Genomic DNA, 25,949 nt, shown 5'->3' with positions numbered 1-25,949 from the left:
ATAACGTGTCAGTTCTGTTTTTATTTTATAACCATCCAGAAATATGAATGCTATCAGTGCAAGTTTCTAAACTTACAGGCACGTTCACCCGTGTTTAAAATTTGTTTTGTTGAATTAAAACAACAACGAAAAACCTCCATGTAGCGTCTTTCTGTCTAATTAGCTTATGTTATGGCCATACATGCGCTGTGCACCGCAGACCTGCATGTGGCTGCTGCGCCGCTGCTTGTATTTGAGTGCGGTGTGTGTGTGTGTAGAAAACCTTTTTTTTTTTGTTGGTGCAGCTTAAATTGAGGTGCGCTCTATAGTCCGGAAATTACGTAAGTTGTTAGGAGAAAGATTTAAAATCAATAATCTTTTCATTCAGCCAGCAGAAAAAATAACACTGGTTCAGTTCTGCAAATATGAATTTAAATGTGTTCTGTATTCTGAATCAGTTGCAGGAAAAAATAGACAACTAAAATGAGAAAACAATCAACTTGATGTTTTTCACAAGCCATGTTTTTAAACGAGTTTAACAAATATTCTATAACAGTAATTATATATTTGAGTTTGTTCTTTATTAAAAGTTTGTGCCTTTACTTATATTTGTGTATAAAGGAGTAATGAAATAATTTTGACAAAAGACGGAGAGTGATCTCCTAATCAGATATGAGCGCCATGATAAACACATCTCAGGCGCCTGCTTTGATGAGAATCGCACGACAATGCAAATGATTCACCTAATCCTTTTCCTCCTCTGTTCAAGCAGGTTGTTTGAATAATTCATTCATTCATGCACTAGGAAATGGATTTTATTTGGTGTGCCAGGTCACTCTTCGTTTTTCCTGCAGTACACATAAAATCAGTCCTTTTCTTGAAATGAAATGACAAAAATCTTGGGAAGCAAGATAATCTTTTAATGCATTTATAATAATAATAATGTTTATAATGATACATTGTAAAAGCATATCTAAGGAGAAAGTGGCGTTAGAGGAGGGGAATAAAGCACTCTACTGACTCTGCTTCTGTGCAGGTGCACATGTGTGTGTGTAGAGCATGAGTCACCCTGCCCGCCTGTGATTGGATGGTGGTTAATGGGCGAGGGAGGGGCGAGAGTGCTTCAGGGACTGTCTGTCAATCTCCTCAGCTCCATTCATACATTTATCTGCATGCACCGTCACAGGGAGACGGGGGAAGTGAGCAAGAGCCTCTCATTCATAAAAAAAGAGAAAGTTCATTCATAAAAGCAAATCACTACTGCTTCAGAGAGAGAACAATCTGACGACCATTGATGTTGTGATGAAGCAGAGCTGGAAGCTGGGCAACTGACTAGGAAAGTGTTTAGAGCAGTGTGATGATCAGAGTAGAGCGGACTGGATTTTAATCTGCACCAAACAAGCTCCGTCCCATGCGGGTGAGTTGAATCTGGAAGAATATGTAGCAGCAATGTCACCTAATGGTGTAAAGAGAATGCCAAAATGCACAGATGGTTTTTAATAACCAACTGACCTGCAGGATAACTCAGAACTTTTTTATACAAAGTGTGTGTGAGTGTGACTATCCACATATGTCCTTGCAGGTTTTACTTCTCCACATAGTGCTTAAGCCACCTGATTATGAGAGAGCAAACCAGTCCAACATTTAAATCACAGTCAGGACTCTTACCAGGTAGGTCTTTCTCTTTTCATTTCTTTATATTTTTTATTTTACAGCTTGAATTGCTTTGCTGCAAGTTAACTTTCTTTTCTCTTTTCCAGGTATGTTAAAGCGCACCAAATACAGTCGTCTGCGTCATGATTCCCTGACATCTTTGGAGGACTGTCCTGATAGAACGCTGCCTCTGAAGAGGGACCTTTGTTTGGACTCTGACTTTGCTCAGCTGGATCCTGGGACACCCTCTGACCCTGGACCGTCCACCCTGAGGGACTTCATCCCCCGCGTGGCCAGCATTCAACTGCAAAGTCCTCTAACCCTGAGAGGCCAAAGGGAACAGACAAGTACCAGTGCACCCAAAGACAAACCCCTGTCCAGCACAGATTGGGGCTTAGAGCCGGGTGGCAAATTTTGTAGGCACCCTTCCCTCAATGATCCCTTCCCCACGAGCCAAAACCTTATCCACCCGACTCTGCTCTCTGCAAAACGACCCATCAGACTGCACCGGATGGCCAGCCTCCCCTGTCCCCCGTGCTCGCAGCACGGAGATGGTCTGTGCTGTTTAAAGACTTTCTCTGCAGTAGATGACTGTACAGTGGTGAGGACAGCAAAAGGAACGGCCCACCATCACATTAAGGTACCTCTGATCACACTTGTCATGAATACACACACTAAGCTAAATCCAGGATGAATGATACTTTCTATGTGCCAGTTCATCATTTAACAAATTCACTAAGATTTGTTGGAAGCCTCACTACATTACGTGTGTGTGTGTGTGTGTGTGTGTGTGTGAGAGAGAGAGAGAGAGAGAGAGAGAGAGAGAGAGAGAGAGAGAGAGAGAGAGAGAGAGAGAGAGAGAGAGAGAGAGAGAGAGAGAGAGAGAGAAAGGATTATCATTATCATGTGTAAGCTTCAGGAGAAAGTTTCGTTGTCCCATCATGGGGCGGAGGTTCATGGTTTGATTCCTGAGCACCAGAATAAACAGACACATGAATCAAAGAAAGACACATAGTCTCTCTCTCTCTCTCTCTCTCTCTCTCTCTCTCTCTCTCTCTCTCTCTTTCCAGACCAACACATTGGTTTTCAAACGTTCATCCCCCTCCCTCTCACATAGAGCTTCCTGTGTAGGCAGCAGTGAGTCATCCTGGCTCTCTGCTCCTCAGCAGCTCCATTCATGTGTGTGTGTGTGTGTGTGTGTGTGTGTGTGTCCGGTATCAGATCAGTAGAGCCCATGCTGTCCTAGAGCTTAAAATGTATTTGTAAGGGTGATTAAGAGCAGGACTTGTGAGCTGACCACTGATGGAAATCAGGAAGGTCTGTCTTATTCTCTCCCTCTCTCTCTCTCTCTCTCTCTCTCTCTCTCTCTCTCTCTCTCTCTCTCTCTCTCTCTCTCTCCCCCTCCCACACACACACACACACACACACACACACACACACACACACACACACACACACACACACACACACACACACACACACACACACACACACACACACACACACACACACACACTTTTACACATCCACCCACTCAGCCAGCCCACATGAACACTTATTGATCTCAGCCTGGTTTCATCAATGGGCTTACTCATCCCAGCTCCAGCCTATGGGCTCTGAGTTACTCTAACTCATGACCAATAGAAGAGGGCATGTAAAAAGTGAGCATGTGTTACCTAGTTGCATTAGTGGCTGCTTTATTTCTCGCCACATCTTTACTATCAAATAGCTGTAAACACTCAGCACCACCCATAGAGCTCCTGTTTGCTCTTATATTTACACCTTAGTTCAAGGGAATCCTAAGGTTTAACCTGGCCAGGCGAGAGATATAGTCCCTCCAGCGTGTCCTGGGTTTTCATTTAGGTCCCAGAAAACCTCACCAGGGAGGCGTCCAGGAGGCATCTTAGATGCCAGAGCCACCTCAACTGGCTCCTCTCGATGTCTACTCTGAGTCCCTCCCTGAGGACTGAGCTTTTCACCCTATCTCTAAAGGAGAGCCCAAATTTTCAATTTTCTAAATTGTATTTCAATTTCCCAAATTGGTAAATTATAATCAAATGTGCAAATATAATTACTTATTTTTTTCTCAGCATATAAGAAGTTATCTGTGTCAATGTCAAAAGCAGGAATATGTGCTGAACATCAACACAAATGCCCATAAAGATGAATAGAATAGAGAAAAACAGGAATTCAATTTTTTTTCTATTCAGTTTGTTTCTACAGCGCCAAATCACGACGAGTCGTCTCAAAGTACTTCACATAATAAAACATTCCAATACAGGCCAGTTCATTAAGCCAATCAGAAAAAAGTTTCCTATATAAGGAACCCAGCTGATTGCATGGAATCAGCAAGCATTAGCGAAAGTGGAGAGGAAAACTCCCGTTTAACAGGAAGAAGCCTCCAGAGGATCCTGGCTCAGTATAAGCAGCCATCCGCCACGACTCACTGAGGATCGAGAAGACAGAGCAGAGACACACACACACACACACACACACACACACACACACACACACACACACACACACACACACACACACACACACACACACACACACACACACACACGCACACGCACGCACGCACGCACGCACACACACACACACACACACACACACAATTGTTTCATGAAAGACATGAAAACACATTGAGTGGAAACAGATTTATTGGTTTTGCCCTGAAGTATAAGTGGGCCTTTAGCGGGGTCTCAGAGCTTCCCAGGCTCTGTTAACATCTGCTGTATGGAGGAGGATTTTTCCACACTTTGAGGACAGCAAAGACCTGATCCCCTCTTTGGTTTTGATCTAGGGATGTCTAAAATAATCTGGTTTCACTAGATGGTGTGGTGGTGTAAAAAAGTTATTGGAGGTAAGATAAAGACAGACCATTAGGAACTTTAAAAACTCTCAATAACTACCCAATAACAAACAAACCTATAGAGCAGGGGTTGGTGCGCACGGGGTTCGGGGGCCAGAAAGAGGGGGCCCGAGCCATTCCTCCCCATCCCCACACATTTTTCTCCTCCTGCTCCCTCACATCATCACACAATCATGCACATAGGACCTCGGGGGGTGGAAAAGTAAGGGGGTGCGGGTATGGACCCAATTTCTGCATTCCTGTGGCAACCTGCCCCCAAATTTTATTTGCACTATAAACACTTCCACCAACGACATTCCACACAAACACACACTTAGGGCCTTGGGAGTAAGCACATTTAACGGCATTTGGCAGGGGGATTTTTCAGCCTCATCCCGAGTGCCGGTGTCGGTACAAGATCTGCTCGGGTGCAAAATTGGCTCGGGGTCCGTCGACTGCCGATGACGTCTAAGTAGTTGATTGGCTGAACATGAACCTTACGGAATTACGCAATCACGTTACGTTGGTCCAGGGGCAAATCTTTCTGTTGGAAAGATGGACAACTTTTACAAAGAAATCCATCATTACCTCTTTGAAAATACACTTTTAGCATAGAGCTGCATGTATATTAGGGCTGAACTATTAACTGCATGTGCAATTAAATTGCGATGTGACAAAAGGAGATTTTCTAATCGCAAAGGCTGCAATTTGGCAGCGAGTGGTTAGCGCAATGCTAATATACATAAAACAGCCCATAGGAATGCTAATGCTAATATCGCTGATTACATTCTTACAAATTATGAATTAGAAGCGTGCCAAATGATTACATTTGGAGTCTAATAGAAAGTAAAACTACCATCAATCAAATAAGTACAGATAGGTATTTTAGTAAAGCCAGAAAACTTTTAACTCCAGATTTTTGGCTAGCAGCTATGAGCGTAACTACGCATGGACAAGACGTCAAAAACTCCAAACACAAAATACTTCAATAAACATGACACACTTCTTTCCTGCAAATACAATTTCACAGGTGTTGCTAATACCTATGATTCTTCAAGGGATGTGCTCAAAGAGAAGTTCAACTTTATGAATAAAATATAGTGTTTATTTTACAATACCATTATAAACACAAACTTACGTCTTAAACATTATTTTAATAACGAAACTGCTAAATTCTTTCCAACAGTATAGATGTGTAGTTTATTTTGGCCGAGTGGGTTTGCCGTACTTTGACGTCATCTGCAGTCGAAGGACCCCGAGCCGATTTTGCACCCGAGCAGATCCTGTACCGACACCGGTGCCCACTTCCAGTTTTAAACTGCACTTAGACTCTGAGGGCTGTGGGTGCAAGTGGGGTTGTGTGGTGGCATCAGCTGCCGTAGACCGGATGATGCCCGCACTGCCCACTCACCACAGCCACGGAATACACCTCATCAACACGCACTAACACTATATTGGAGCAGGCGGAGGGAGACTAGGGGTCTAAAGCTTGGTTCATGCTTGACGCATTCACTTTCCGCTTGGTGATGCGGCTCGCAGATGGAACGCGCTTCACAACTCGCAGCGTTTATAGTTCATGCGGCTTGTTTCTGCGGTGAGCCAATATTCTCCCAAACTGAACGGGGCAGCATGGAGCTCTACGGCATGCATCCAACACTACACCATAGTAGAAGTAAAAATTACTGTTGTTTACAACATGGCATTCCAGCATTTTTTAACAGCGTCCTCGTCTTTTCCGACAGTGCAAACTATTTCTCTCCAAGAATTATTAACAACATGTTGATCACGGTGACCTCTGAGAGCTGAATCATTCAAATGTCTGTATTTACGAACCTCTGCCATACTAGTTCTTGCCGGTCTGCCATGTTTTTCCACGTCCGACCGTCCGCGCAGTTAGAAAATTTCCTAGGTGCGCGGTGCGGAAATTTTGGTCTGTGCGGAGGCGCGGTGGAGGGGCGTGGTTGTTAAAATGACGCAATTTTGCCGCGCGGAGCCGTGCGGACCTTGCGGACGTGTCAAGCATAAACCAACCTTTAGCACACCTCTTGTCGCTTGGCTTCCCGGGGCTCGAGACTAGGAGGGAGATCTGGCTGTCTGGTTGGGGTCTGGGGTGGTGGGTTGCATGGCTCGGCGTTGGGCGGGGAGCCTGCTCATCAGCACCCCAGCAGAAAGGGTCGAACTCTGGGAACCGGTAATGGTTGTACCCCTTGTGCAGCAGTACCGGGACCAGGGTGAATAGGGTGTGTATGGGGAGCATGAGTGGGTGTGTGGCATGCATTTTTGTAAGTCTTTGGTTGTATGTGTATGTGTGAGCATGGGAGATGGAGTGTGTGACTATGTGTGTGTATGACTGTATATGTCAGGTGGGGCCTTTGACTCTTCCCTTCTCCTGGGACTTCTCTTGATGTTATACATCTTCGTCTCCCCTCCCCCTGCCGCACCTGGTGTGGAGTGCAGTGCCTTGGTCTGCCTGAGTGTTTGCGGCTCCCGGGTCAGGGGGTTTAAGATTTTTGGCGTCTGTCTGATTAATCCCGGTGACTGCCTAGTGGGATCTGGATCCCTGGGCTCTGCTGGGTCTCCGGTGGGGATGGCCGCCCCTGGGTCCCGGGTCGCTGGGTCCCGGGCTCGGCCGGCTGGGGGGTGGGAGACTGCAGGCGGTTCTGTGGGCTTGCCGCTGATATCTCCCGCGACTGTGCTGGCTGCTGGTTGTGGCCCCCCGGGGCAATCCTCTGCGCCTCTCGAGGGGGGCAGGTGCTTTTCTGGTCGCAGTCTCCCTGGGGTCCCTGTGCTCTGGGGCAGCTCCTGGATCTCTAGGACTTGGAGCTCCCTCCATCTCCTACACATCATTGGGGGGCAGATCTGTGGCCCCTCACACCCTCTATTGGTCGCTCCTATAGAGAAACATTACATATACAAGCGCGTGTACGCACACAGGTGCTCACATGGTGCTCTCATTAGTATGGATGTTCTGGCCAGGGCTATGCAATGTTCATAATTTTGGGATAAAAAATGTGTTGTAATTCATCTTTAAGATTTCATGCAGGAAAAGGTAATTCCTATACAGTGAGTTATTTTTTATCTTATTTTGAAGCTGTAGACTTTTGTCGCAAGGCATTATGGGTTGCTGAAGCCCTTTGTCATGAGAGAAGAAACGTTTATTAAGAGAAGACCTGCCTCTCAATGATTAACCTCATTTTTGTGTCATAAATCTTATCTACACCTTGGAAAACATTGACTGTAAGTTTATAGAACGTTCTGGTATGTTTTTCAGGATATTATTTAGGAACCGGTTTTGAGTATGTTGAAACCAGCAACTTGCCTTATCCCAGCAGTTGATTTACCGTAAATCCTCTAATACAGGCCCGGGCCTGTATTTGACTCAAGCTCATCAAGCTCCAGGCCTTTATTGGAAGGAGGACCAGAATTAGAGGCAGGCCTCAATTTCAATTTGAGCAAAATGAACTAATGGTTTGCTGGAGTTTTTGACAATTAAAATTGCGCCCACATTTTCAAAGTTAAACACATTTCCTTTAACAATGGTAGTTTCTGCTTCAGCCCTCTCCCCCCTCCCCCTGTGCAGCGGCCGAAACTCTGATGCACCTGCAGCCTCTCAGAGTTCTTGCTGCTCTAAACATTAAAATAATTATTTCATTTTCTGTTCCTCACTTCTGATTACCTTCAATGGTGTCTGTTTGTTGCAACCACCAGGTACAAAACAAACTTGTTTTTATTTGACTATTTTTCTGTCCTTCCTGTTTATTATCTTCCTGCATCTCCTCTCCATCCTAAATAAAATCTGCTACCTGAGTGGATTCATATTAGGGGTTGTACGAACTAGTCGACTAGTCGACTTCACGGCTCTGTAGTGACTTTTTATGCCTGTCATCAACTAGTCGCTGTCACGTGATAATGACTGACAAGATGCAGTCCTCGGAAAAGACAGCAGGTGATGAGCCCCTGCGCGTCTGGATCGAGGCGGAGGCGACGCGCTGTGCGGTACTGACACACCGGCGGTAAAACGGACATTTAACCAAATTGTGACCTTTTCCCTCTTGCAATTTAACCTTCCCCTCACCCCCATCCTAATCTTAACCAGTTTGCGCATGCAAAGCTCTGATCGTTGACGTGCGCTCCAGACATTGCGTCCTGAGCACCGCCTAATCAGGTGTCACCACCTCAAAAACAAATTAAACACGCGATCGTTCATGTTGGCTCATTTCCTTTCATGTTTTCTGTCTGTTATTTGTGCCTGATGCATTTCGCTGCTGCGGAGCGAAATGCATCACCTGTTGTCCTCCGGTGACGCACCCCCAAGATTCCACTATCTCCGTTCCGCTCCGCTCCGGCATGAACTCCGCAGCAAAAACGGTCCCGTTGTAGTCAGCCGGTGAGCAGCGGCACTCCGCTGTTTTTGCGGTAGATCGGTAGATCTTTTAGAACTGCAGTTCAAAGGTAACTCATGAGGTGAATATATATGAACACAGGTAGCAGTTTTTCTTTAGGATTGAGAGGAGATGCAGGAAGATAATAAACAGACAGGACAGAAAAATAGTCAAATAAAAACAAGTTAGTTTTTGTACCTGGTGGTTGCAACAAACAGACACCACTGAAGGTAATCAGAGGTGAGGAGCAGAAAATGAAATAATTATTTTAATGTTTAGAGCAGCAGGAAAGGCTGCAGGCGCATCAGTGAGTTTGCGGCTGCTGCGCAGGTGGAGGGGGGAGAGGACTGAAGTAGGATGCAGAAACTACCGTTGTTAAAAGAGATGTGTTAACTTAGAAAATGTGGGCGCAATTTTAATTGTCAAAAACTCCAGCGAACCTACCGACCGACCCCCCCCCGCTTCCGGCGTATGACGTAATCGACGACTAGTCGAAGTCAACTCGACTTTCATTACTTGACTGTCGACTTTAAAAAAAATAAAGTCGTGCAGGCCCTAGTTCATATATATTCACCTTATGAGTTACCTTTGAACTGCAGTTCTAAAAGATCTACCGACCACAAAAACAGTGGAGTGCTCGCCGGCCTCCTCAGTTAGGTGCGTCACCGAGGACAAAACAGGTGATGTGCCCCGATCCACAGCAGCGAAACGCATCAGGTACAAATCAAAGAATAAAAGACAGAAAACATAAAAGGAAATGAGCCGACATGAATGATCGCGTGTTAAATTAGTTTTTGAGGTGGCGACACCTGATTTGATAATGTTACTGTGGCCGTGCTCAGGACGCAGATGTCTGGAGCGCATCAACAATCAGAGCTTTGCATGCGCAAGCTGGTTAAGGTTAGGATGGGGGTGAGGGGAATGTTAAATTGCAAGAGGGTAAACGTCACAATTTGGTTAAATGTCCGTTTTACGGCGGGTGTCAGTACCGATGCTTTGGCACAGAGCGTTGCCTCCCGACGTGCAGGAGCTTGTCACCTGCTGACAGCAGGCTGCTGTCTTTTCCGTGGACTGCATCTTGCCGGTCATTATCACGTGACAGCGACTAGTCGATGACAGGCATAAAAAGTCACTATAGAGCGGTGAAGTCGACTAGTGACTAGTTCATACAACCCCTACTGCTCCCCAGAGTGTTCTGCAGCATAATCAGCACGTTCTCTTTGAACTTGATATCAAATTTTCGCCTCCTCTTCGTCTCCGCACCTGCCATGGTTAAAGTTACCCTCGCGGTCTATCACTGGCAAATCAAAAGTGAGACGGATGACACAACCGCTCCCCGTACTTGCTTGTTACCACATTCCACCCGGCCACAATTAAAAACCGGCCATTATTCACCTCCGCCGACTCCGGCCAAAATATGATACCCGGCAGTTCATTAAATACAGGCTAATATTAGAGGATTTACGGTAGTTTAAAGTACTGTACATTAGCACAACAATGATGCTAACGGTCTAATTAACGTTTTAAAAGGCTTAGAAAATGATAGTTATTATTGACAAAAGCTAAAGTTAACAATTTGAAGTTTCAGTTGTATTTGTTGTATTTATTAACATGATAAGGAGCTAATTATTTGTTTCTTGTTTGTTCTTAGTTTCACTCGTCCTTTTCACCGAGCTTTGAGTCACGTTTATAATGACTTGTAAACTGGCAAGTGGATTATTAAAGGCTTGCCGTTGAACTGCGTTAACATACACAGTGTATCCAACATGTACCGATAACAGTACAATGGACTTGGGCATTTTCAACACATGTCTTAAGGCTGTGGTTGGCACTAAATGCACTGTGATTTATTACCATGTGATTGCTCAATAAAACAATGTTGATTTTATATTTCTTCATCAAGTTGATGCAGTGAATGCTTTGCTGCTGTTGTATTGTTGTGAGTCCCTTTCCTGCTGGTCTAGAAGCAGACTCTTGTTCATCATTGATATTTTATTTTTGTGGGACCCCCTCCCCTTCCTTTCTCTTTCACCTCTGTCTCCATGCCTGGTCGAAATTACAAAGCATTCAAAAACAATAACAATAAAGTTTTAAGTATCAGGCGTGACATTAAAAGCAGATGCTTTGATGCTCCACCTGAAAGTAAATCTGTAAGGCTTGTGACCAGCATTCAGACATCAATTCTGTTAGCTTCACAACCAGACAGGACAAAAAAAAAAAAAAAAGAAAAAAAAAGAGTGGGCCTGCAGGCCACCTATTGAGGACCACTGCTATAGAGAAAATAGTCCTTATGAAACAGGACACATCAGGGGGTCTGCGCTGTCTTCTGCTGTGGTTATTTATTATTTCTGTTTTTTTCATTCCATAGTCATGATGATGATGTATTTGCTGTTTTTTAAAGTACATTGGTAGTGTGGAGGTCACCCAATCCATGAGGACTCTCAACTTTGACACAAGAATGCAAGTCACAAGGTACGACAGCCCCCTCTCCACATCACATGAAACACATTAATACACTCGACCTACATGGTAACTCTTTCTGGCCCGCTTTGCCCTGAATCACACATATGTCGTACTTCCTTTTAATGAAAATTAATTATGTGTGTTTGGACTATGTATGTCAAGTATTTAGAGATTTATTAGCTTCTGAAACATCATAATTTAAAATACTACACATCAGAAGTCGCATATATAACGCCACCACAGCATAGCTGCTACTTACACACGGACACAGTTTTGACTTTAGAAGTGGGGGGACACAACCGGCATGAGGACCAGGGGGGATCTTGACAGTAAGTATACAAAAAGATGTAATATGTAATGGGAAACAGGCTTCAACACAAGCGGTTGTTTTCCACTTGGTCCTAGTGCTCAACTAGTGTCTATATAATAGAGCGTAATGTTGTTTTTGGACGATAAATGATGAATGATAAATGACCCGCACTTGTATAGCGCCTCTCAGAGTAAGGACTCCAAAAGCGCTTTACACTACAGTCTATCATTCATCCATTCACCCACACATTCACACACTGATGGTGATGAGCTACAGTGTAGCCACAGCTGCCCTGGGGCGCACTGACAGAGGCGCCCAACCACAGAGGAAACATAAATTACTTTGGAAAAAAATTTATGGGGTGGGGGGGTGGGGGGTCATGACCGCCCTGTCCCCCCAAAAAACTCTGTCTGTGTACTTACCACATGGCCAGATTTATGGTTTTATTCATTTTTCAAGGTCATCCTTTCATCCTGGAGGAAAGATGCAAAGCTTGCTAAACTCACAGCCAGTTTTTTTTCCTCGTGTCTGGTTTGATGACATAAATTTGGTGAGTCAGTCACATCATGTTTTCACACAAACCTAAAGTACATTTAGCCTTCTATCAAAAATAAGCAGTTTCTTGGCATCAAACGGTGGACATCATATGTTAAATCCAAGGCACATATCAAACAGATTCAAAAAATAACGTTAAATTGGCCCATAGACTCCCATTCATTTTCTTTTTTTGGCAGTAGGGTACTTATGGAAAGGAATTAGATGGGACTCTGTACTCTATACTTTTGAAAAACATTTTATTGGACAAATGTACAATATTACAATCAGTAAAATTTAACTGGCACTTATGACCTACAGTACTTTTGTCTTTCATAGGGGGACAGGAGACATGTACATAATTCCATGGTGCTGAAGTTTAAGGAATGTACAAATCCTGTTAAAGAGATAGAGGTCTAAGAAACTTTTTAACATTCATGCATTCATTATTAAACATTTTATTATGTTCCATACGAATCAAGATGAACAGACAATCGGCTCAGTACACCAGAGGAGTCAAACTCCAGCTACTGGCTGAACCACCATCCCAGAACTACAGTAAATAAGAGCCTGTTCTCCATCTGAATTACCTACAAGAGAGCTCATGACTTGATGCCACTCACATGGAGACTCCATCAAGAGTGATTAGGAATTTACTAGAAAACTCAAAAGGACAATTAAAAGCTTATTTCTCAAGTTAGCATCATGTGTGGCAGAAACACTAAATGTCCTGAACTTCTGGTGAAACCATAACAAAAAGTGGCCATGGGGAGGAGCACTGAAAGAAAGCAACGCCACTTAACCCTATTCATTCTATATAAGCCAAGCTGGCCATGTGTAGCTTATTAAAAACAATGTTTCAAAGAAGGGAAATCAGATTAAATGTATAATGTTTTATACAACGGGGCTTTCTCATCGTCATCAACATCCTAGAGCAGAATGCCAACACACAACCTCTGTTCACAGGAACAGGGCTGTTGAATGACGGAGCAGAAAATCCAATTAGGTGAATTTCCTCCTAATGATCTCTCATGGTCTCATTAAAAAGAGAGCTGGAGAGCGATCACAATCCATTATGGATAATTTATTTTCAAGGAAAAGAAAAGTTCTTCCAGGAAAAAGAGGCTTGCTACCTACATGTACACTTTAGACTCTCTGACCTGAACAAGAAAGACTTGTTGTGTAGCCATATTGCCCTCAGTCTCTTATGACTTTACGTTGTTTTCCAAAATCCTAGACACTGTTTGGATGTTGTTCTTCGATAAACTTTCATGTTAAATGTGAGGAGTCTCCATAGAACTTTCTGCTCCAGGCATGGACCAAATTTGTGTGTGTGTGTGTGTGTGTGTGTGTGTGTGGGGGGGGGGGGGCATGTTCCCCCCACTTTTTCCAAAGTCAAGTTTTGACCCCTGCACTTTTTACCGTCCATAGGCAATATTACGCTATATTAAATAGACACTGGTTGAGCTTTTCAATCTAGTGTAGGACCAAGTGGAACACAGCCATTTGTGTAGAAGCCTGTTTCCCATTAGAACATACTGTAAAGATCCCCCCCGGTCCTCATGCCGGTTGTGTCTCCCCCATTTCTAGTCAAAACTACGTCCATGGCTCTAGGTATGATGGTCTTTTGATTTTAGCGGTGTCCTGATAACTTTTCTTGTTTTCCCTCTCCTCATCAGCTAAGAAGATGAAGAGAAAATTACCTTCAAACTAAATTCTATATTTTGATTGAGAACACGGTTGTGCTTTACCTTAGTCCACTTTAAAGGGTCTGTGGAAGTTTGTGTTCATGTTTTTCTGTACAAGGGTTCTAGCTACATGATTTATGCTATCTCTAGTGTAACAAGATTTTTCCTGGATTCCCAGAATTCTTTTATGCCAATGTTCCTAACTGGTTAGTAAATAATTTAATTAGTAATAAAATATTTTGTTTTATTTCTGTGTGTGTGTGTGTGTGTGTGTGTGTGTGTGTGTGTGTGTGTGTGTGTGTGTGTGTGTGTGTGTGTGTGTGTGTGTGTGTGTGTGTGTCTTTTTACGCCCCTCATTGACATTTAGGTAACTGTGTAAGTATAGATGACATGAAAGAAATATAATAGAAATGAAGTTAGTAACAAGGAAATAGAAGTAAATAGAGTCCTCTGATTCTGAAAGGTGCTAAACAAGTGCAGGTCATTTATTTAGATCATTTACAGTATATGAAATTATCAAATGGAGAAATGCTGCAACATGTTAGTGAAGCAGCTCATAATGAGTTTCCCTTCGTCTCATGTTCTCCCATGCAAGTCACAAGGTGCACACATTTACAAAGGTATCTCTGTGCTTATAATTGTGTGTGTGTGTGTGTGTGTGTGTGTGTGTGTGTGTGTGTGTGTGTGTGTGTGTGTGTGTGTGTGTGTGTGTGTGTGTGTGTGTGTGTGCTGCAGAGAGGCAATCAGCCGATTATGTGAGAGGACAACAGTGAAAACAGCAGTGAAAAATAAAAGGGTAAGACACACACACACACACACACACACACACACACGCTGCAATCAGCAGAAGCATTACTGGAGTAAATGGGATTTCCTTCGTCATCAGCCTCTGAACAGTGGAGTGTCTGCTGTTCTGGGTCAGATCAACATGCAGTTTTCTGGGAGCAGAGCCATCCTCACCGTCTCCACAGACAGTCTGACTCTGATCACAGCCTCGTCCTTACAGGTAACGGTCTTAACACACACAACCCACATTATACCTGACACACATCTGAAATACTGAGAGAACCCTAAAAAACACCCAGTTCTCTATGTCGTCTCCTCTGTTCTCTTCCATAGAAGATTGCCCACCATCCCATGCAAGCCATTTCCTTTGCTTCTGGAGGAGACCCTGTACGTTGGTGCATTCAAAGGTTTCCCATGAACAAACAAGTTCAGCTGAACTGTGTTACCATTTTAAATACAGTAAATTATTTTCCACTTAAAAAACTTATTTCTTATTTTAAATCCCATTTAAATGAGATGTCAGTCACAAACAAGCAAATATTTTATAAAGTTTCTGTTAAAAACATAATAATCATTGGAATTATTACAAATTCAACTTTATCAAGATCATGCTTTATTAAGAGATTAATGAAATTAGGAAAACAACAATCAGATCTGGGAGTTTTCCAATGTCATACAATGTGTTCTTATTTTCTTCAGGGACATCTAAGCTCACCTTTTGCATCCTTTTGTGCTGCCACGTAGCTCTCTACAGCTTCTACCCTCCAAACACAGAACAAAACGTACACCTGTTTCCTGTTAGTGTTTGGTTTTAGGGATTATGAGATCAAAAGAAACCGTTTCAAAAATTCCCCGTATGTGACGCCACAAACAAGAAAACTAGCACTGAACCACCTCTCCTGTGCAGGAGAGAGCTGCTGATTGAGGAGCCTGTACTGCAAGTCCCTCCTGGATATCAGAGCTTCTCAGCTTATAGCAGCCTGAGTGGGTGGGTGTGGCCAGATCCAGCTTCCAAGTTTACACAGAAACACTTGGCCTGGCGGGGGTCAAGCAAGGCCTAATGGCCCACTGGGCTTATGGAGTGCTGGGGAAACCCTGTTAGTGTTCAGGAGAGAACAGAGTGCATCTCGGCTAGTGGATGCAAACCATTAGCATTAGCAACTCCACCACATGGCATAACTCCTTCAGGCTTGTGTTATTTAGTTATATTTGCTGTGCCTAAGTTCTAAACAGGAGCATCAGAGCTTTATTCCCACAGAGACTCACAAGACATTCATTTGTACGAGAGACCACTGCTGAAGAAACGATTGAACCTGACCATATCTGTCAAGTTTTGGGTTTGAAAATACAGAAGACTGGGAGGGGGTCAAAGCACTTATCTCTTAGTGATAGAGCCCTGAAATGGTTCATTCTGCAGGGTACTGGAACTGTCAAGAATAAATCTGCTGAAATTGCTTCCTGTGGGAGAAATTTTGTGCAAAAATCTTCATGAACATGTTTGTTATACAGTAGTTCCAAACCTTTTTGCTTGAGGACCCCCTTGCTCGTGTCCATGACAAGCCAGGACTCTAACCCAGCTCCTACACGCATGCAGACATCAAATGTGATCATTTACAGACACACAGATTTATAACTTTTATGTGGAGTTTTGATTGTAATTGTTACAGCTGTTGCTGTTTTGTCCCAGAAAGCTGACTCTGCAGAGGACAATCAGTGCATTGCCTCCTCCTCCTACCTGCACAGCTGCACTCACTTGGGCTGATCACCTCCGGAGCAGCATATAAGGGAGAGCTGCCAGAAGGAAGGAGAGACTGGATCCATGCCAGTTCTCTCATGTGCTCCAATTGTTTGTGTTTTAATGGCTTTTAAATGGGTTTTAGTCGCTTAAGCTTGGTGAAGCTTAACGGCTTTTAGAGGTTTTTAACAGACGAGGGACCAGAGTGCTGGTTTCCTCTTGGCTCGTAAACTTGTGTATAGTCAGTGGACTTTGTGTGAGTGTTTGGGAGCATTCGGATGTCTGTTTTAAACATAAACACATGGTCATTTTAACCATGTGTTTTAAGTACTTTAGATTTGGAGCTTTTTGTCATATAAAAATCCTTTTAATAAAATCATTGTTTACAATTTTAACACCTGAAACACATGCCTCTGTGTTACTCCCTGTCCTTCTCCTTATCCACCGATAGAGGACGTAACAATAATGTAGGGTGTGTTATTGGGATTTTATAAATCTAAATTTCATATCGCTGATATAGAACACAGACCTGTTGTTACTTTTGAAAAAAGTCATAAAATGTCCTCGATAAATGTAGGAAGAATTTGAAGAAACAACATGAATGGGAGGAGTTTGGTGAGGCCATGGAGAAAGACTATCGATCGGCTCCAAAGAGGTTCTGGCAAACTGTCCGGCGCCTCAGGAGAGGAAGGCAGCAACTCGCTCACACTGTTTACAGTGGGGATGGGGAGCTGCTGACGTCAACTGAGGCTATAGTCGGACGGTGGAAGGAATACTTTGAGGAGCTCCTCAATCCCACCAATGCGCATTCCGAGGAGGAACCAGAGCTGGGAGGCCTGGGGATGGACTGTCCGATCTCGGGGGCAGAAGTTGCTGAGGTAGTCAAACAACTACACAGCGGCGGAGCCCCGGGGGCGGATGAGGTTCGTCCTGGGTATCTCAAGGCTATGGATGTTGTAGGGCTGTCATGGTTGACACGTCTCTACAACATTGCGTGGTCATCGGGGGCAGTTCCTAGGGAGTGGCAGACCGGGGTGGTGGTCCCCATCTTTAAGAAGGGTGACCTGAGGGTGTGTTCCAACTATAGGGGGATCACACTCCTCAGCCTCCCTGGAAAGGTCTACTCCAAGGTACTGGAGAGGAGGGTCCGATCGATAGTTGAATCTCAGATAGAGGAGGAGCAATGTGGTTTTCGTCCTGGCCGTGGAACTGTGGACCAGCTCTATACCCTTGCAAGGGTGATGGAGGGGGCATGGGAGTTTGCCCAACCAATCCACATGTGCTTTGTGGATTTGGAGAAGGCTTATGACCGTGTCCCCAGGGGCACCCTGTGGGGGACGCTCCAGGAGTATGGGGTGGGTGGCTTTCTGTTAAGGGCCATTCAGTCCCTTTACCAGAGGAGCGTGAGTTTGGTCCGCATAGCCGGTAGTAAGTCGGACCTGTTCCCAGTGAGGGTTGGACTCCGCCAGGGCTGCCCTTTGTCACCGGTTCTGTTCATACTTTTATGGACAGAATTTCTAGACGCAGCCGTGGTGTGGAGTGTGTCGAGTTTGGTGGCAGGAGAATCTCGTCTCTGCTTTTTGCGGATGATGTGGTCCTCCTAGCTTCATCCAGCTCTGACCTTCAGCTCTTGCTGGGTAGGTTCGCGGCCGAATGTGAAGCGGCTGGGATGAGGATCAGCACCTCCAAATCTGAGACCATGGTTCTCGACCGGAAAAGGGTGGCTTGCCACCTCCGGGTCGGGGGAGAGGTCCTACCTCAAGTGGAGGAGTTTAAGTATCTCGGGGTCTTGTTCACGAGTGAGGGTAGGAGGGATCGGGAGATCGACAGGCGGATTGGTTCGGCGTCTGCAGTGATGCGGACGCTGAGCCGATCTGTCGTGGGGAAGAGGGAGCTGAGCCAGAAAGCCAGGCTCTCGATTTACCGGTCGATCTACGTCCCAATCCTCACCTATGGTCATGAGCTTTGGGTAATGACCGAAAGAACGAGATCGCGGATACAAGCGGCCGAAATGAGTTTCCTCCGTAGGGTGGCCGGGCTCAGCCTTAGAGATAGGGTGAGGAGCTCGGACATTCGGGAGGGACTCGGAGTAGAACCGCTGCTCCTCCGGATCGAAAGGAGCCAGTTGAGGTGGTTTGGGCATCTGGTCAGGATGCCTCCTGGACGCCTCCCTGGGGAGGTGTTTCGGGCATGTCCTGCCGGCAGAAGGCCCCCGGGTCGACCCAGGACACGTTGGAGAAGTTACATCTCCAATCTGGTCCGGGAACGCCTTGGGGTCCTGCCGGAGGAGCTGGTGGACAAGGCCGGGGAGAGGACGGCCTGGAGCTCCCTAGTTGGGATGCTGCCCCCGCGACCCGGACCCGGATAAGCGGAGGAAGACGAGACGAGACGAGAACATGAATGTTTCTGAAGTCGTTGGGGAACTGAGGCCTAGTCCACACGTAGCCGGGGTTTTTGAAAACGAATATCCGCCCCTCCAAAAACTTGCATCCACACCACCTCGCTTTAAAAGAAAAACTCTGTCCACACGTACCCGGATAAATACGTTGTTAAGGACATGCCAGACCTGTAGGCGGCAGTACTTCCCCCATTCTTAACCTCGTCCTTCCGCAAGGAACAGTAATTCCGCTTGCAAAAACAAACAAGCAAAAAGCGCTTGGACAATTGATAAAGCGAGCACAGCTCTGAGGGCATCCATGCTGTCGGCTAGTGTAAACACAGGTCGCACACGTGATGTCAGCATTTTTTTGTCGCGGAAAGTGACGTTGCGGACCTTAAAACTCCGGGTTTGTCTGTCCACACGCAGACACCCAAAACGGAGAAAACGCAGATCTTCACTTAGGCCGGAGTTTTTAAAAAGATCCGTTTTCGTGTGGATGACAGGCCAAAACGGCTATGTGTGGACAGGGCCTAAGAACAATTATCTGAACACAGCATAAACACAAAATTACAGGCTACACGAGGTAACAGATGAATAGATGTCAGCTTATTTATTCCTCCTGATTAGCTTTCCCTGATCTTTAACAGAACACACGTTTATTTTGCTCTTTTAGGCACCGAATAAAAGTTTCTTATTAAAAATTATTGTTGTGAATGAATTTTTAAAATTACACCTCAAAATCTTTTCTTCTGAATAAATCTACTCATCACAGCTGTTATCAGACACGTTTTAATCACTTTTATCTCATTTCCTCCTCTTTCGCTACGTCCCCACATTATTTCCAGATAACAGAATTTAGGTCATTCATCCTGAGTGAGAATGTCCCCCAGCCTGAATGCTTTTAACGCTCATAAAAATCAATGCACCCAGGTCCAATCTAGAAGATCTATCAGGACATGTCAGTCCCTGTAACCGTCAGTGTTTCAAACAGAGAGTGATGGCCCTTTTATTTCTATCTGATTTTATTAAATAGTGGAAACAACAAAAGACTAAAGAAAGCAGGATGATGGTGTCTCAGAGGAACACCGAGCTAAGGATGGGATTATATGTAATTAATTAGATAAAATAATCTAAGTGTGCTATAAACCTTTGCTCAGTTGGCTTTGTCATATGAGCTGAGGGTATTATCTATTAACAATGACTTTGTAGGAAAAAAAATCCCCTGACTCTGCTTTTGCATGCGTGTTAGATCGATGGGGAGGTTATTAATCAAAAAAAGAGTTCACGCTGCGACCTTTAACTGAGAGCATCTGTAGTGTTTTCTGTGCCTCCATCAAGCAAACAGGCCAAGCTTCAACGTTCAAGCTTTAAATATTCAGAAGTCGAGGAAATTTTAAACAAAACTTCCAAAGAAAAGTAGAAATAAGTTTAAAAAATACCTTTTGGATTGTTAAAAATGAGACTGCTTATTTTCTAAGACTCTGAGAAAAGCTTGTGATGCAGATTTCAGTCAAAAGGAGAATATTTTTTATCCACTTTTTATTGTTTACTTGAAAGTAAACAAGGACCGACTTCACTGGTTTCAATGCTACACCTCTTCATTCCCCTTTTCTGTTTTTCAAACAACTAAATTAATTCAATTAAAAATGTATTATAACAATTAAACTCTCAATTCAATCACAGGTTATGGCTGATTACATTGCTTATGTGGCAAAGGACTTCATCAATAAAAGAGGTAAGGCCTTTTTTAAATTATTCTAGTGAAATTCCAGTTTAAACGTTAGGAAAAAAAACATTTTTGTTTTACTTTCTGATAGTTTGTCACATCATGGAGTGTCCTCAGGGTCGAGCCGGGGAGGTTATCAGTAGCATTGGCCAGGCCTTTGAGGCTCGCTTCCGACAACTTCTCAGTCAAACATCGACCCTCCTCTCACCGAGGTAATCATCCAGCTGTTAGGGTGACTCGGCTCAGTCACTGCACTCCATCTGAACTTCATTCCAATGTCTGCTACAGGTCCACAGCAAGAATCTGTCCCAAATGGTGCACCAAGGGATCACCAACAGAACAAAAGGGGAAACAACAAGCTCAGAGCAGTGGGCACTGGGAATACTACAACATATTGCCAGGAAAGACTCCTACAACTGGTGGGAAAGAGGTCCTGCAGGTGTTGAGGGAGGAGAACAAACCAGATGTTGACATTCAGGAGGTGAGCGTTAAATGCTATAACAACACAGTAGTGACTGATAAGAACCCAACTATACATTAAAAGAAAACCAAAACCATTGTTAATTTCATATCTATCATTTCTTAAAAGGACGTTTTATGCAAAACATACCTTTTGTGCTCCCACGTGGGTCTCTACTGTCTCTATAAACACTCTAAACATGAAAAAAAAAAGTTTATTCATTTTCTGTCAGTGTTTGGTTTGTTACAAGAAGTCCCCATTTGTGACATCACAAATGTCACAGATAAGCACAGAGCCACCTCTGGAGGAGCAGTGGCTCTACTTCAAGCCTCTAGGTACTGGTTGAAGCTTCTCACTTTAAAGGGAGTCTAAGTCACGCTCATTTACTTCCAATGAATCCCCTGCTACCAAAAGATTAATGGGAGTCTATAGGTTGATATAACTGACTTCTTTTGTTTAAAGTGACAGAACCCTGAAATGGCTCATTCAGGAAGCTACTGAAACTGTCAAGAATAAATCAGCTGAAGTTGCTTCATGTGAAAGGGATGTGGTGCAAAGAACTTAACAAACTTGTTATAACTTAAGTTCAAGTTAAAAAGTTAAGTTCAAAAGTCTTGTCTCCTTTAAAGTGACAATGTGTTGTTTTTAATTTCTGGAAATGCCCATCAAAATGTTGTCAAATTGATTAATTGATGTAGGATCATTTATCATAATAATTAAACATTTACTCAATCTGTGTTGTAGATTAAAGTGAACATGCTGTGAGGAATGTTGATGTGAAGATGGTCTACAACATGCTTTTGAAGGAAGACAATCACTCAGGGGATGTTGTGCTTGTATGTTGTCATGATTTTTTAAATCCAGAATGAGTTCATCAAAGCCAATTGTTCACAGAATCACCCCTCAGAGTGACTCTTCACTAAAGAACTTCATCTGTTTGTCACTAGAGAGAAACAATCCAACAGGAAATGTCTTTCTCAGTAGTTTCTAATGGAGGATGCTCTTCAGCAGAGCTCAGTCACTTCCTTGGATCACTCTGCCGGCCAGGGAATTGAATCAGCGACTTTCTTGTCACGACTTAACATCTCTAACCTTTAGGCCATCATTCCCCTCTGAACACACACACACACACACACACACACACACACACACACACACACACACACACACACACACACACACACACACACACAAATAAAAATATGTGTCATGTTTGGCTTGTATGACTCATCTGGTGCTGTTGCAGGTCTGCCTGTCTTTGCCCGTTTCTCAGTATGAGAACTGCTCCATCTCAGAGGGGACAACAGTGCCACCTGCAGGTAGACTTTACCGTCATCGGTTGTTTGTTTACTCGACAACTGTTTGACACTAGAGTGTTATCATTTTAATCTCTTTAACTGTTTTAATGCATTGGTGCAGCAGATGTGGTTGTTTTTTTATTTCCTTTAAAATTAATAAAACGTAATTAATTTATAGTTTCATAAATTATTTTGATTAATTTAATGGTATTGATTGCTGCAAATAAAATCTATTAAATCAGTCAGATTCGAATGTCTTCCATCAGGAACTCAGTACAACTCGAATTAGTCATCACTGCTGCTGTGGTGTTAAAATTACTCAAAAAAATAAACAAATTAATAATAACAATAATAATAATAATAATAATAATAATAATAAATATGTATATATATATATATATATATATATATATATATATATACACACACACACACACACACACACATATATATATATATATAGATATATATTGTTGGGGCAGCAGTAGCTCAGGTGGTAGAGCGGGTTGCTTCATGATCGGAGGGTCATGTGCTCGAGTCCAGCTCCCGCCAGGGGTATCCTGCTGTTGTGTCCTTGGGCAAGACACTTCACCCAACGTGCCTGTGTTAGTGGTGGTCAGAGGGGCCGACGACACCAAATGGCAGCCTCGCCTCTGTCAGACCTCCTCAGGGCGGCTGTGGCTACAAGTAGCTTACCATCACTAGCAGTGTGTGAATGTGAGAGTGTGTGAAAGCGTCTTTGGGTGTCTAGAAAAGCGCTATATAAGTTCAAGGCATTATTATATAAATATAAATATAAATATAAATATATATATATATATATATATATATATATATATATATATATATATTACTACATCTGTTTTAAATCGATCTTTACTTTAGCAGAACTATCCAGTTTAATGCAAAATGATTGATATGAGATGATTTTCACTTTCCTTTTTTAAAACAGCCTTCTTATAATTCAGAAATAATTATTTAATGGCTGCTTGTATTAATAAATAAATATAAAGATAAAAACAGGAATTTTGCACTGAATATTTATATATGAGACTAGTATTCTATCAAACCCATTGAAAATCAGTATGGGGTTTGTTCTTCACATATTTATTGTAGGCCTACTTGTCTTTAATTTAGAAAAATAGTGAAAAAATCTTTTTTTTATTATTTGGGTGATATAAACACTGTTGTTCACAATTACAGCTGTTCAAACAACTACTTAATACTCAATATGACCTATTTGTTAATTTTCTATGCTAATGATGTCAGTTTTTGGACAAATATCCACATATTGGGTACATCTGGACACACTAATCTAAAACCTTTGAAGCTAATGCCCGGTTTTTGCAGATGATGCTTTTGAATAAGCACTAAAACATTTGAATGCAAAAACTACGATTAGATGTTAGAACTGCAGCTGTGGAACAGCTGGTTTTAGTTCAGCTATAAGCTAGAGCTGAAGCCGATTTAAATGCAGTTTCCTTAGTTTGAGTACATTTTTTGCTAATGAATAAATATTACTATGTTTCAGTGTACCTTAGTACTCTGCTGATATCCCTTCTGGATTTTATCCTCACCAGACCCACTGCAGTCTGTGTTCAGTCCTGAACAGCCCCTCTTTGAGACCCAAGTACAGAATTTAATCCAGGAAGAAGGATGGTTCCATGGCAGGTGGGTAACCTTTTATCCGTACTGGTAAAAGTAAAACTTTAATCGTGTGGGTTTGTGGATTTCCTATTCCTCTCTTGATGACTTTGTGCCTTTCACCCAAGGCTGGGAAGAGAGCAGGCAGAGTCACTTCTCACCTGCAGCGGGGACTTCCTGGTCCGGGAGAGCAGCTCAGCTTCTGGACAGTACGTCCTCAGCGGGATGGAGGGGGCCACGGTGCGACACCTACTGCTGATGGATCCACATGGGCAGGTAGAGGCGTGGAGGTGGATACTCAGGCATCAGGTGAAGAGTTTGAGCTTTTAAAGTCCACCTGTGTTTTGTGTGACCAGGTGCGGACGCGTGACCAGGTGTTTCAGAGCGTTGGTCACCTGGTGAGATTCCACATGGAGAAGAAGATGCCCATCTTCTCTGGAAGCAGCAAGCTGCGTCTGAAGCAGCCAATCCTACAATCACAGTAGCGTCATCAGCGGTTATAAACACGAGCAGCAAACTTAGAGCTGACATGATGATCAGTAGCAAAAAATAAACCATAAAATAAAACCTTTAAAGAGCTGCTAAATATGGTTAAAACTTCTGTTTGTTTAGTTATTTCTATCAGCTGAATCAATTATTGCTGTAGTATTTTTTGCATTTTGTTTAGTAATCATTTGGTGTGTTTTTTTTTATATTTTCTCATCTTTGTGTTCAGAACAGCAGATCAACTGTTTCTGTCTGAATTTCTCAGTGTTGTTAAAAGTTTAGCACAGTTTCTGGAGGAACATACCAGAACCTAGGTACATTTCCAACTTTTTCCTGTATACTGAAGATTTATTTGTATTCATTTGTAAATTTTCTGTTATTGTTATTGTTTCCTGTGCCAAACACTCATTTCTCACTTATAAAAAAATACCCAAGAGTATGCTCTTTGTTAAAATAATATAATAAAAATGTCATTTGTCGTTGATACTCTGTTAAAATATACTGAATTTGTTGTTTCTTTGTTGATTAACTCAACCGGTTAAAGATCTTTTACAGGTTTCACTTTCACCTCATGTCAGAACGAAAACTGTGTTAATCTTAGTTCCCATTAGTTCATTATGCCAAAAATATTAAACATCCACATATTTTATTTAGCTTTCTGTATTTTTTTCTTCCTTCTGCTCCTTCCCTGCAAACACATTTTGCACAACCTGTAGCCACTGGCTGATAGACATCTGGGGCTTGTTTCCCCTGATCACATGTAATAACGTAAAAAAAACTTACTGTAAAGCAAAAATACAACATGTTCTGTGTGACAGCTTCACATCACAATAAATTAAGCACATTAAGATAAATCACTTCTGTTGTTTTAATAACCCAACAGGTGTGCTTTTGAATTGTGGTAAGAAATTAAAGGACACGGAGAAAACTGACACATGCACGGAGAGGACAGGCAAACTCCACACGCACACAAAGGCCCAAACCGGGAGTAGAACCCACAACCTGCAAGGTAACAGTGCAACAACTGTGTAGAGTTAAGACTTTGCAGAAAAATGTTAGCGATAAATGCACACATTTGCACTCAGACTATCACTACTCTTACTGCTGAGGTATCATGACGTGGTCTGAATGCATCTTAACTTCTGCATCTACTGATGTGACATCCAAACGACACAAAGCATGATTCTAAAGCATTTTTCTAAAGTATTTAAAGATCTGACTACATTTGTTTCCAGGTTTTCTGAGTCTGGAAAAAAGCAAAAAACAACAAAAATGCATTATAACATGGGGGGGGGGGGGGGCTTTTAATGATTATCATGAAAAGGAGAATAATTTAAAACCGCCGTCAACAGAAAGAAGAATGACAGCCATGCTCATGGTTCCAATTAACTTTATTTTAGTGAAATGTGATAAATCTTACTAAAATTTGTAAATAACTAAATATTTGGGCTTAGATTAAAAATGCTCATGTCAGTAAATTTTATGAACAATGTAAATATAACTGTGTTAAACGCTGACATCATCTCTACATTATTCTATTATTACTGATAACTTGCTACTTCTGAATTAAA

At 42.9% G+C, this 25,949-nt stretch overlaps 1 protein-coding gene across 1 annotated transcript; it reads left to right on the top strand.

Moving 5' to 3' along the window:
* The first annotated feature begins 1,007 nt into the window (after positions 1–1,007).
* On the top strand, positions 1,008–25,292 carry LOC107381724 (SHC-transforming protein 1). Its single transcript, XM_070554501.1, has 14 exons — positions 1,008–1,396; positions 1,562–1,650; positions 1,740–2,272; positions 11,270–11,340; positions 14,599–14,659; positions 14,750–14,869; positions 14,983–15,036; positions 20,448–20,499; positions 20,582–20,702; positions 20,779–20,971; positions 22,197–22,269; positions 23,829–23,919; positions 24,021–24,168; positions 24,249–25,292. The coding sequence occupies exons 2-14, from the start codon at positions 1,599–1,601 to the stop codon at positions 24,375–24,377; spliced, it is 1,698 nt and encodes a 565-aa protein (XP_070410602.1). The 5' UTR covers positions 1,008–1,396; positions 1,562–1,598; the 3' UTR covers positions 24,378–25,292.
* The last annotated feature ends 657 nt before the right edge of the window (positions 25,293–25,949 follow it).

Source organism: Nothobranchius furzeri, chromosome 9, assembly GCF_043380555.1.
Source record: "Nothobranchius furzeri strain GRZ-AD chromosome 9, NfurGRZ-RIMD1, whole genome shotgun sequence".
Taxonomy (NCBI): Eukaryota; Metazoa; Chordata; class Actinopteri; order Cyprinodontiformes; family Nothobranchiidae; genus Nothobranchius; species Nothobranchius furzeri.
Note: the sequence above shows the minus strand (reverse complement) of the source record. Positions and strands in the feature narration are given on the sequence as shown.